The sequence below is a fragment of the Chenopodium quinoa genome, unplaced genomic scaffold, assembly GCF_001683475.1.
Source record: "Chenopodium quinoa cultivar QQ74 unplaced genomic scaffold, ASM168347v1, whole genome shotgun sequence".
Lineage (NCBI taxonomy): Eukaryota > Viridiplantae > Streptophyta > Magnoliopsida > Caryophyllales > Amaranthaceae > Chenopodium > Chenopodium quinoa.
The window spans coordinates 286609-299952 of NW_018744501.1; the positions used below are offsets into that span (position 1 = coordinate 286609).

General features: G+C 30.2%; 1 protein-coding gene across 2 annotated transcripts; it reads left to right on the top strand.

Moving 5' to 3' along the window:
* Positions 1 to 7577: 7577 nt before the first annotated feature.
* LOC110697789 (receptor-like cytosolic serine/threonine-protein kinase RBK2) lies at positions 7578 to 13037 on the top strand. Of its 2 annotated transcripts, XM_021875168.1 has the most exons (9): positions 7578 to 8129; positions 9155 to 9225; positions 9323 to 9698; positions 9814 to 10065; positions 10151 to 10305; positions 10407 to 10486; positions 10614 to 10749; positions 10850 to 10999; positions 12563 to 13037. In XM_021875168.1, exons 3-9 carry the CDS (start codon positions 9335 to 9337, stop codon positions 12665 to 12667), a joined length of 1242 nt encoding a protein of 413 aa, XP_021730860.1. In that variant the 5' UTR covers positions 7578 to 8129; positions 9155 to 9225; positions 9323 to 9334; the 3' UTR covers positions 12668 to 13037. The 2 variants fall into 2 exon arrangements, with proteins under 2 accessions (XP_021730860.1, XP_021730861.1); XM_021875169.1 differs by lacking the exon at positions 7578 to 8129 and having other exon boundaries at positions 8556 to 9225.
* The last annotated feature ends 307 nt before the right edge of the window (positions 13038 to 13344 follow it).

Genomic DNA, 13344 nt, shown 5'->3' on the forward strand with positions numbered 1-13344 from the left:
GTATTTCATACACTATGATATTTATATACTAGTACAATATTAAAAGTGTTAACTGCACTATCTTGCCACATATCATATCTTTATTTTGGAACTGATCATACAACCCACACTTCAGGTGTAGTGATTCAAGTATAATTGGCAAGATTTTATCTCAATGTATACACATAATATGACCAAAATGTATCTTCAACGCTATGCAACATGAGTCATAACTGAATACAAATCATAAATGTGCAACATATCTTGATAATATATAGACAAAAGTTGGCATATAACTTTTCAAACTACCATTATAGGGATCATCAAATTCTTTTGGATTTCCAACTTTTGCCGATTCTTTTCCCCCTAAGTTGGTAAAGTATCTCATTTATAGGGGCGTCTAATTCTACACCAACTTAGTATATAAATTTTCATTAAAATTCATTTCATTGCGAGGATCACAATCAAAATTTATCTCTTAGAAGATTTGTATTAAACAACATTTATCTCTTCTGGAAAAGAATTTCAATGAAGAATCATTTCTTCATTAACTTTACATTACATGTGTATTTATTAGTACAATTTCCATAATATGTTCTCTTCTCGAGATCAATGTCAATGGAGAGACATGTGTTGTGCAGTTGTACATTTTTCCTTCTTCTCCTCTTTCTAATATGCTGACATATAATAGCCCCAATAAAAAGAATTGGTATACAAGCGTAAATCACTTGCTTGTAATTCTACTAGGTGGTGATCTTTTGGATCTTTGAAGACTTAAATAGTGTATTTGGTGAGCTTCCGGTCACCTAATACTTGACAATAATACATAAGTTATTTTGGTAAACTCCTGGTCATCACCTACTACTCTTTCGTACATATAAAAATCAAAACCTATTAACACTTGAAATTTTCATCAACTCAAAATTATTATAGCTCAATCTCAATGTTATGTCTTGCCATTTAATTCATTTCATATATCTAACATTGAGAGAGTGTCAGCACATTATCAAATGAAACTTCAGATTTTCATAACGAGTATTTATTGAACTCGGATGACCTAATTTAATTATCACATCCAATCGTTTATCTAACTTTAAATTCTGGTCATTTTTCCAACACTAGTGATCACTTAAATTTACTTTATGCATGGACATGACTATGATTTGATATTAGAACACCAACATGTATTTCTTTATATAATTGGCAAGACAAGCAACTAATATAATACTTGATCCAATATGAACTTATACTCTGCTAGAGCTTTGACTATAATCTTGATACATGCTAAGCTTGTTGGACATTCTATACTCTTCTGGAGTATTCTATATAATCATGGTACATATCCATTGTACTAAACATAATCTCTTCAAGAGATCTATCAGAATGCATCACTTCCTCAAATTTGTGATTGTCAATAATTGATCTTTTTCTGTTTAAAGATTCTTATCTCTGGAACCTATTGGGCTTGGCTACCATTCTTTAGGCGTGTTTTAGGTTCATTAGCAACTAATATTTTCCTTTTAGGACATCAATTTTAATTGGGGCATTTACAGTTGGTATATAACCAATATCATCTATTCATATCCATCTTCGATTTAGATGGTGTCGTTCTAAATATTAAATAATTTTGTGGTCGCCCCTATTAAATAAAACATTGATACTTAAGCTAATATATGTACCAAACTGACCATCAATGTATCTTATTATTATTCATGTGCAAGGATTACATAAAATATTGAAATAATTACTATCTCCCCCTAATCCTTGTATATGGGGTTACGGAATTAATCCAACAACCTTTAAAATCCCTTGCACCGTTTAAGTCATAAATTCTTTTGGCAATAACATGTATCAAGAAAAGTAAAATTAATCTTATATAAAACTCTTACTTGTTCCTCAGCTCTAGCCAAATTATATTAATCTTTATATCACAAATTCTTAAAACTATGAACATAAATAATACATTACTCAAGTAAGTTACTCACAATGTCATGTTTAATATCTTGAACTCATAACACTTATTCTTGCTCATATAGATATTCTTATGAACTCTTCCATATATAATATATAATTAAGGAAATATCACGTAAGCATATATGTTATTCTTTCAACTACACAAATTCTTATTCATTCAATTCTCACCATGAGTTCTATATCCAGATAGAATACTATTCAAAACTTTTGTATATTCTCTCATGACATGGTATGAGTAGTATTAGCAATCTCATCATTCATAAGGTTAATTAAAACAATGTTATATATCATCAAAGGACCAAACAATACTCATGAATTTTAGTTTTTGATAATGACGTAAAATATCTTTAAATAAATATTCATATGGTCAATAAAATTATGGCGCCATTCAAGTGTAAGTAATATCACTCATAAAAGTAAAAATAATATTACAATCATCGTTAAAGACTCCAATGCATCACCATAACAAAAAAATCGACTATAAAGTTTAATCTACACTCATCACAATCACTTAATTCAATCAAAGTTAGGCTCCTCATGAAGCTAGATATATATAACCCAATATGTATACTACATACATAACAAATTAAATCAAAACTAGTTTGACTTTCGTTAGCAATGCACTTAGCCACATAATAATTTAATATACCAAACCAATGCCACATAAAATACAGAGCATAAGATATAAATATATATACCATAAGCAATAAATACTATATATACATTATCATGATTAATTGATAATCTTAGATTATCAATAGTAAACTTAACACATACACATAACAAAATAATGTGATAAAACTAATCATGTGTGATAGTCCCAAAATTTAGCAGGCGAAATCATGAAATTATAATGGCATACACTAAATAAAGAGTAAACACTAAAAACAACAAAACATGTCCAATATAAAACTAGGATTTTTCTCAAAGTCAATCAAAACCAAGGAAACAATTTACCCAACTAGATGTAGAGAGTTAAGGAAATAATTCCCAAGCAAATAATGCTTGGTTAGGCAATGAATAACGTATGTATAAACAAAACTTTCAAGCAAGTTTAGGGGTTTTTGGTTCTTGAATATAATACTTCAGGTTTACAAATTATGTAAAAGTAGTCATGAATTTACCAATACTCTTAACAATCTATACGTACAATTAGAATATTCAAGCAAATAGGGGTTTTTGGGGCTACCCCAATTACAGTACTTTAATAGTTCAAATGAAATTGGGATAAGGAAAAGAGAGAAGATGAGCAAATCATCATGTCGGCATAATATTTGGTGAATAAATTAAACAAGCCCCCAAAACAAAAATTAACTAAACCCACTATAATGAGTATTAAACATGAAAACAAAAATTTCCAGGCTTGGATATCCAAGGAATCCCATAACAAACAATCTGCTTATCTAAATAAGATTAATACAAAGTAATAGTAATTTAATTCTTCCAATACAATAGTTAATAAAATGATTAATGTGGGAAAAATTAAAATCAAAAGGGAAAGACTCTTGGTATAAGGACACGTAGCTTTGACAAATTTAATAATTTGCGGAAACTCCAAACATCATTGCCGGATCACACACATATTTTAATTCTGGATTTAATAATTACAAGTGTAAACTTACCTCTTGATGCATGCCTGAATACTTATTCAATCAAGAACGATGTTAGATTTCAATGGTAATTCCTCCGTAGACTTATCTTTTGAGGTGTGGTTTCAATCAATAGTAAATAGCTTTTGCATCATATTCTAACAGAAAATTCATACAAATTGATGGGATATGGTCTTGCTCAGTCGGCTAGGGTTGGTGCTGATAACGTGTTATGAAATAAAGGGGATAGGAGAAAGTAGGGGAGAGAATAGATGGATATTCTTATTAATCAATGATGTAGGCGTATATATATATATATATATATATATATATATATATATATATATATATATATATATATATATATATATATATATATATATATATAGGTGATACAATTAGGGTTTCCTTGTAGAATAATAAACATAGTATATCTAGAATATCCTAGAATTATCATAAGGGTATAATGGACATCCACTAAATACATATATTATATAACAAAAAAAATATATTTTATTTATTTAAAGTAGTTGTTATTATTCTAATTTTTAGGCTGCATATTCTCTTTTATTATTTAAAAAATAATAATTATCTTATTATTTTATAGGGATAAAAAAAGAAAAAAAAAGTTTTGACGGGAAAATTATTATTGTGGACTTGGCACAGGTATTTTTGGGATAATCCTGGTATTACTTTAATATATAATATTGATTCAAATTATTAAGTTTGGCTACTAAGTTTTTATAATACCAATAATTTTTAAAATAGATGTATTAAATTATGGCTAGTTTATATACTCTATCAAGGAGTTCATAGTGTCAGTAAACTCAATCCCATGTTTAGTCATTAGTTTGGTTAAGAGAGTCAAGTATTTTGTTTTTATACTTTGTGCTTTCCCATTTGGTATCCAATTTTTATTTTTATTCCACATGCCCGATTGTAATTTTGACTTGTACACTATCATAACATTCCGTTAATAAAAACATTAATTTATGGCATTTGTGGCCCATGTAATCTAATTATGACTTCAAAATTTAATCCAAAGTTAGGATCAAAATTGGGATTATTTTGAATGGAGAGACAAAGTTGGAATTATTCTTGGCAAATTTTCTTTATATTTAACCACTCACCAAAACACACATAAAAAGTTAGATTTTACCACCTTCTAACTAAAAATTATCGTTTTTCGTGTCAAAATTTGCTCTATTATGTATTTGGGTCAATTAGGAAAATTAATAATAATAATAATAATAATAATAATAATAATAATAATAAGAATAATAATAATAATAATGGAGCTATTATCAAAGTGAGTAGTGACTCCCTTAAACCAGAACTAATATGAGATTTAGGTTCATTATTTGGCTTATTTCAAGTAATATAAGTTCTAATATGTTTTCGAAGGCTAATAATTTAATATGGTTCTATTCAGTTCACCTTATTTTTGATGAAGTGAAATTACGTTAATTGAAATTAATTTATTTTTGTTGAAATTAAATTACTTTTACATAATAAAAATTAATTTTATTGAACTGAAACTATTTTTACTGGTTTATATTATATTTCTACTTTAAAATTACTGATTTTAACTGAACTGAAATTATTTATTGGAAAAATTCATTTTAATAATCCCAATTTTGCCCAATTTACTTTAAATAATCCAACTTCTGATAATTTTGCAATAATCCCAACTTTCATATGTGTTTTCTTTCTTCAATTTCAGCAGGTCAGCAAGTCAGAAGGGTTTTGATCATAAACTCACAATTAATAAAGGTCATGAAACAAGTTGGGTTGATTGATTAGTGGGCAAAAGGAAATACCAAATAGAGAATATGGGGGATGTAGAAGGAGATAGAGAAAAAGGGGGAAACAAGTTACGCTTAAACGGTTTGGTCATAATAGATTACGAGTTGTAAATGCAGTGGCGGAGCCACATTGCCCTATGTGGTTCCCTTAACCCCACTTGAATTTGCTAAATAGAAATTTTCAATTGTAAAATTTGGGAATTTGTCATATTTTCTATTAAAATTTGATCATTTGTAAATGTTTTGGAACGAGTCATTAACGGTTTTCAAATATTTTGTTCAATTCAGTTTCTGTTTTTAAAAATTTTGGTCAAGTTTTCGATTTTTGAAAAAGGATTCTTAACGGTTCGAGACCTTTTCAAAACGGTTCAAAATACTCCGATTCCCCAGTCTAGATCAGTTTTTGACATCACTGTATAAAATTTCATGAGTTCAGCATTGCATCACCAATATACGAGATTTTTTTATTTTTATATTTGGACATCAGGCATTAAATTAAATTTAAAAGCATTAACTACGTCCCAATTAGACAGCCAACAGTCATTGTAACTCACCAGAGTGAACACCTCAAATCTAAATTCTCAAATTCAATAAATCATGACTCTACTTGTCAACTTTTCATACTTCTCTTGGACGTGTCAACGACCCGTTTCTCTATTAGCCGCTCGGACATACTCCTATTTATTATAATCATCCAATTTTAATTGATTATCTTAGTATTTTAAACAATATAGTATATACTTTACAAAAATAACAAAAAAAAATAAAAAATAAAAAAAATCTTGTATACAACGGGTGTACATTAATTTTATTGTAAAACGATCAGTTTGAGCGTAACTTTAACTATTTTTATGATACCTTTAACCGTTTAAAGGGTAATTTTTAATTTGTCGTTGGTTTGAATTTTATTTTAATGTGTAATTTCTTATATATACGTGATTATATACTATAAAGACTAATATGATTAATCTAATACATTATAATTTTTTTATAAGATAAAATTTATTAATAGAAAAATAATAACTTTTGCAGTATAAAGGGTAACTTTACGTACTTTTAACATAACTTTAACCTGCTTTACAATTAATTAACGTACACCCGCTTTTTTGGAGAATTTGTCTAAAAAAAAATCTTGTTAATTTTGTGTTAATTTTTCTAAAATCAATTGTAAATTTTTATTTATTCATTATTTAATAAAACTTGTGATAAGTCTGATAACACCAATCTTGTAAATAAAATCAATTGTAAATTTTTATTTATACATTATTTAATAAAACTTGTGATAAGTCTGATAACACCAATCTTGTAAATATTTAACTAACTTTTTTTTTTTTTGACGGGAAAACTAACTTCATTATATTTTAGTCTTAATACTAAGCGTTATAAGTTAGAACACAAACATTAGTTGATGATGAAATTTAATGTTTCTTTATCAGAAAGTATACAGGTTTTTTTTTTTTTCATTCATTTAATGGGTGTTACTTGGACGTGTTAGTATATCTTACAAAATCAGACCACTCGACTACTCGAGTGCTATTAATCTTGAAAAATACACAAATCTTATGTAATAATTTCCCTCCATAATTTCTAACATAAACTATAAAATTCACAAATATTTAATAACATCCGGTCTACACTAAATTAGTGTAAATCGGGCTGGGCATGTAACTTCATCAACTCTAAGTCATGGAGTCACCGCCGAAGTCAGCTGGACCACCGCCGAGAAAAACACCCACCGCCAAACCACCAACCCTGTCGCCACTCCCAGCTGCCGCGCCACCGTCGAACTCCCTTAGCATCTCCCAATAATCCGGCCGAACTCCGATCTATTGTTCCTTGTAGATCGTCATCTCAATTTTTTGCCTAGAAAGGACATTAGTTATCCATCCAAAGAAATTATAAACTCTTAATTTTAAAATCCCCTCATGTCCTATTGAAGCAGGAATAAACTGTAAAAGAATTCAATAAGGAATTGTTCTGCCCAATTTCGCGTCGGTACTCTGTTTCAGAAACAAGCTAAAGAAGGAGAAGCTCTCAATTCAAGCCCCAATTTCAGAAACAAGCTAAGTTAATTGTCATTTTTTCGTTAAGCATACGACATCAATCAAGTATACTTTTGCATGCGTTTGTGTTTATTTTTATTGATTTTGATACTCTGTTTTTGGGAAAAAAAAGTCACTTTTGTGAAAAAAAAAGGTCACTTTTGTGGAAAAAAAGAGAACACTTTTGTGGAAAAAAAGGGTCACTTTTGTGGAAAAAAAAAAGAACACTTTTGAGGAAAAAAGGGGTCACTTTTGTGAAAAAAAAAAATCACTGTTGTAAAAATATAAGTCACTTTTGTATAAAAAAAAGGGTCACTTTTATGGAAAAAAAGGGTCACTTTTGTGAAAATATGGGTCACTTTTGTAAAAAAAAAGGGTCACTTTTATAAGTAAAAAGGATCACTTTTCGAAAATGTTCGATGTACAATAAATTTATTGTAAACCGGGGGCATGCAAAAGTTTTTGTAAAATTTTATCCTTCTTTATAATTTAGAAGGACCTTTTTCTCTTTCATGAAAATTATTGATGTAATCGATTACTTGACACCACATTAACTTAGAATTCCAGTTTCATTTAAGATCTAAAACCGTTACCTTAATACTTTATTTATCATACTATAATACATTATATAAACCAACCAAGAACCAACCATTCATTTCCTCTATTACACTACGCTTGATATTGCAACTCTAAAGATCATGTTCAACTACACAACTACTTGAACAGTCATCTTCAATAAGGTACATTATTATCCTTATTCTTTTGTTCTTCACATATTTTTTGGTGAACTAGATTTTGGTAGTTGAATATTCTTTCACTACTATCGCTTCATGTTAGCATGAACGGGGTTTAAATTTGAAGTTTTTGGTGTTACTGACACGTTTTAACCAACTAAGTTAGTTAACCTTTCTTTTTGGCATTCGTTCAAGTCTTTCACTACAAGAAAATTGTCGCTACAATATGCACATATGTTTGTAAAATAGTAGTGAAATCCACCCATATGAAATCGATATGAAAAACATAATAATATTTATTCACCATTTTTATGCAAATTTAAAAAATTATGGAAAAGCATATCGTTTACAATCGCCACTAAAACCCAAAAATCAATACGAAAAGCTTTTTTTACACTACATTTTAAAATTTTGTTAAACAAAGAAAACATAAAATATGTCATAGGTTCTTAGATAAACATTTAACATTAAAACTTGAGGTTGCATGTTCGAATCTTGTATAGATCATATATAGGGATTTTTTTTTTTTTTTTTTTTTTTTTTTTTTTTGTAGAAAATGAGTTCAACATTTGTAGCGATTATAATCGCTACAATAATCACCATGATTGAATGTTATTTTCCGTATCGATTAATAAGGACGACCCCATCGAAAGCGAAAAATAGCAGATATTATTATCGAATAACCATTCATTGGGATTTTTTTTTGTAGCAATTACAATCGATACGAACTGTTAAAATCGAAAAGGTATTTTTCTTGTAGTGTTTCTTGTTTGTATGTGGTTGTTTTCAAACTCTTAGTGTAAGATACAGTGCCATTTTTTCTTGTACTTTTTTTTTGGTTTAATAAAAAAATGTTTCAAATGTATTTTTTTTTTTTTTATTTTTTTTTTTTTGAATAACGTTTCTTACCTTGCATAAAGTTGCAAAATTACTTGTTACGTTGTTATATATTGTTAATTTGTTTGTTTAATTCATGTTAAATTGTCTAAATTTTACTCTACCAATAATCTCAACTTTTCTTCAATTTTCAGTACCCCACCACATTGAATTTCAAAGTAGTAGGTTTGATCTCACTTTCATTGAAAATCTGTTTCATTCCAAGGTAAATTTACTATGTTCTTCATATTTTTAGTTTCAATCTGTATTTCAGTATTTCTCAACTTAAATTACTGATAAAACTCTGATAATATTGGTTTCAGTTGAACCAATAAATGGAAAAAACAGGGCAGGATTCAAATTCTCCTGTTGGCGTTCTAGAGGACTATTTTCGAAGTGTAGAATCTGATACAAATTCATCCAATGATGCAAATGAAACCCAGAAAAACCCAAAAACAGGTTCTCGTTTTCGCAGTTTTATGGACTTGTTAAGGTCTAAATCCAAGAAGCAATTACCTGTATTGGGGTCTCTGAATGTGCCCAAGTTATCAGGGTTGAGAAGTAATAGCATGAGAGAGAATTCGAATTCGAGTTCGTCGTTTTCGATGTCAAGCAAGTGTTATTTTGGCAATGCTGATTCACCTTCTAGGAATTTCACTCTTTTTGAGCTGCAATTGGCAACCAAAAATTTTAGCCAAGGTTTAATAAATGAGTTTAAATATAAGTTTTTAAAGATTGTATGTTTTTTTTATTTGTGTGTTATATTGTCATATACAAGTATGTTTTTGAAATTTGTTTAGTTGTAATTGTGTAGAGAATTTCATTGGGAAGGGTGGATATGCCGAAGTTTATAAAGGAATATTGAGTAATGGGCAAGTTGTTGCTGTGAAACGGCTTGCTCGAGGCACGCCTGAAGAAAGGATCGCGGATTTTTTGACTGAGCTAGGGATAATGGCTCATGTTAGCCACCCTAATACGACGAAGTTGATTGGTTATTGTGTTGAAGGAGGAATGCATCTTGTTCTTGAATATTCACATCTTGGCAGTTTAGCTTCATTGTTACATGGTTTGTCCTAATCATTGTGTTTTTACATGTTTAATAATTGTGTGTTTTTATTTGTGTTTTGATTAAAGGGTAATTTATATGATAGGTTCAAAGGGGAAATTGAATTGGAGTGCTAGGTATAAGATTGCATTAGGGATTGCTGAGGGACTAATGTACCTGCATTATGGTTGTCAACGGCGAATTATTCATAGAGATATTAAAGCAGCAAATATTTTGCTCAGAAAAGACTTTGAACCCCAGGTATACATATGCTTCCCAGATGGTACAAATTCTAGTGTGATTTTGTGTTTTCTTGTCAGGGTAGAATTATGTTGGTCTAAATAAGCATGACATTGTTGCAGATTTGTGATTTTGGGCTTGCGAAATGGCTACCGGATAAATGGACTCACCACATTGTTCTGAAATTTGAAGGAACTTTTGGGTATAGTGAATAAGCAGTTTGAGTGCATTTGTATCAACTATATAAAGTACATAAAATTTATCATCTATTGCATAATTCCATCTAAAGTTAATTTATATCCTGATTGACCTGATATGTATCTGTACAGCTATCTTGCACCTGAATTCATGATGCATGGCATAGTTGATGAAAAAACAGATGTTTTTGCATACGGTGTGCTCTTGTTGGAGCTAATTACTGGTCGCCGTGCTCTTGATTGCTCACAGCAAAGCCTTGTTTTGTGGGTAAGCCATGTCATTTACTTGAACTTGATTTCACTTCACTAGTAGTAAAGTGTAGACTGATTACTGATGCCATTCTCATTCGTTGTTCTGTTTGTTCTAGGCCAAACCATTATTAAGAAAGAATAACATCAGAGAGCTCATTGATCCTGCTCTTGATAACCGCTTCAACTCAAAACAGATGAAGCTTATGCTTTTAGCTGCTGCCTTGTGTGTACAGCGCTCTTCAATTCGACGACCTCAGATGAATCAGGTACTTATATGAAAACAAACTTTGATTCTCCATGTTTAAGTGGATAAGAAAACTCACAAAACCAGTCCAGAAATTGATCAAAAGAGCGAGGACCAAATCCAAATCAAAACACCTCAAATAATTCTGAAATTTTGTATGATGCTAACCCTACATGTCTACAAGACTCGACCAAAAATTCAGCAAAAAATTCCCAGCCAAGTGATCGCAGTTTTTATTTTCGTCAGAAGAGGCAAATCAGTTCAATTTTTGACCAGTTGCCAAAAACAAACCCAGTTTGATATCTACACTACTCAATAAATTCTAATATTTTGAAGGTAAAAACTAGACAAAAAATGAACCAATTTGAAAATAGCATCACTTCAAAAGCCTTAGAAACGAAGGAGAACAAAGTCCATCAATCTGACCTTCGAAACTGAGTTTTTTGACACGATTTTGTCAAATTCTCCCCTCGTCAAGCAACAGTCACGCCAATTTGATGCGGATTTTTAATGGTTTCCACTAAAATTCCGACCTTAGATGGATTATAGTTTTAGACTTTGCACAATTTTGGGATTAAGGGACTAAATCTAAAGGATATGGAACAATTAAATCTAAGCAAGATCAAATTGTAACTGGGATATGGAGTTATTATTCCTAACCAAGGTTTAAATAACAACTAAAATTGGAAGCCTTTCTGACAAAAAAACATATGCAACTCTCTTGCGGAAAACAATTCATATGTATTGATCAAACTACAACTCAAATTCAATTCTCTCTATGAAAACGTTACAACCTAAAGCCCTTTATATAGGCAAAGTAAACTATGGAACTTTCTAAAAACAAAAGATAAACTAATCTCTAAACTAAGTCTATCAAAATAAAAGATAAATAACAACTAAATATTCTCTATAATAACCACCCAAAAGATGAATATTATTAAGAATAGATATAATTTAAATGGCTCTTAGCTTCAACTTATCTTCCAGATATGCATCATTATATTTGTTGTATTTTCAGTGTGTGGAACTTTCATGACATAATCAACTTAGAAAAGAATATAAGAATTTAAAAAAGTGACAAAAGCAAAATGATGCAACGAGGAAAGTTGATGTTAAAGACAAGAAATTATAATTGCTCAAACTAAGTACAATTGTATCAATGTACAATAATATATGCATCATTGTTGGCAGTTAGTTGGCACTCATAGATACATGATGAGCTTGAAACTTACTCCAAATGATGCAAATGGGAAAGGTGATGTTAAAGACAAGAAATTATGATTACGAGAACCAAGTACAATTGTATAAATGTGTGATAATATACGCATCATTGTTGGCACTCAGACACATGCTGAGCTTGTAACTTACTCCCTCTATCCGGAGATAATAGTTAGCTTTTAGTACTATTGTGTCTTTGATATGTTCGAAACAAATTGTCAAGAGCTAGATTATTGTTAAATTTCCGAGATCCCAAGTCCAAACATACCCCCAAACATTAGTGAAATCCTAGTGAATCCTTGATTAGTGTCGGATGGTTGTGAGGGACTTTAACTCGTACTCTATTCCATTGATCTTCTCTCTTCAGGTTTTACAGCTTCTAAAAGGAAATCTTAGCAGCATGGAGTCCATGAAGAAATATAAAAAATCAACATTTTGGAAGATGTATTGTGAAGAGATTACTGAAGCATAAAATGTATAGATTCAGAGCAACTGCTTTTTTTGTAGTATAAAGGTTTAGACAGCAACCAAAAGATTTTGCTAAACTCATCTATTATACATACTGTTTTTTGTCACCAAGTATCAACAGGTAGTCTGTTAGTTTTGGATTAGCTCGATCCGTTGATCATCAATTCATCAGTGTTATACAAGAGCCTCAATGCCTGATTACATCAGCTAGATTGCAAGAAACTGTAATCGCGATTTTTACCATACAGGAATACAAACAGAATATTGTAGTTGCAGCATAAAATAGTATGAACTATCAAAAGAACTTTAGTTATCAGGCTTTGTAAGATGTACAGTTTGTAAGATAGGAGAAGAATAGCCAAAGTTGAAATCAACACAGTTGCCTTGTTCATTTTTTATTTATAGAATGTAAATGCTATCAATTACCCCTAATAGTAATTAGTAAGAGGATACATATACGAAGTATGTTGTAACCTTTTCATTTGGCCAAAAAATTTTTGGTTCACATGTGAGGTAATCAGGGAAGGAGGAAATCCTATAGGCTAACATGTTAGACATTGAATGTAGTTCAATATTGCAGGAAATTGGGTAGCGAAAGCTAGTCACTAGTTATTGATAGTATGCATGTTGTTCCTTGTAATAATTTGTTGGGCTTTACGGTGTCTGACACCGCATGGAAAC

Excerpts from the sequence above, each read along its gene's own strand:
- LOC110697789 (XM_021875168.1), top strand. The coding sequence starts at position 9,335 with ATGGAAAAAACAGGGCAGGATTCAAATTCTCCTGTTGGCGTTCTAGAG. Across the intron at positions 10,066-10,150 it reads TTTAGCTTCATTGTTACATG|GTTCAAAGGGGAAATTGAAT; the intron begins GTTTGTCCTAAT and ends TTTATATGATAG. Across the intron at positions 10,487-10,613 it reads AAATTTGAAGGAACTTTTGG|CTATCTTGCACCTGAATTCA; the intron begins GTATAGTGAATA and ends GTATCTGTACAG.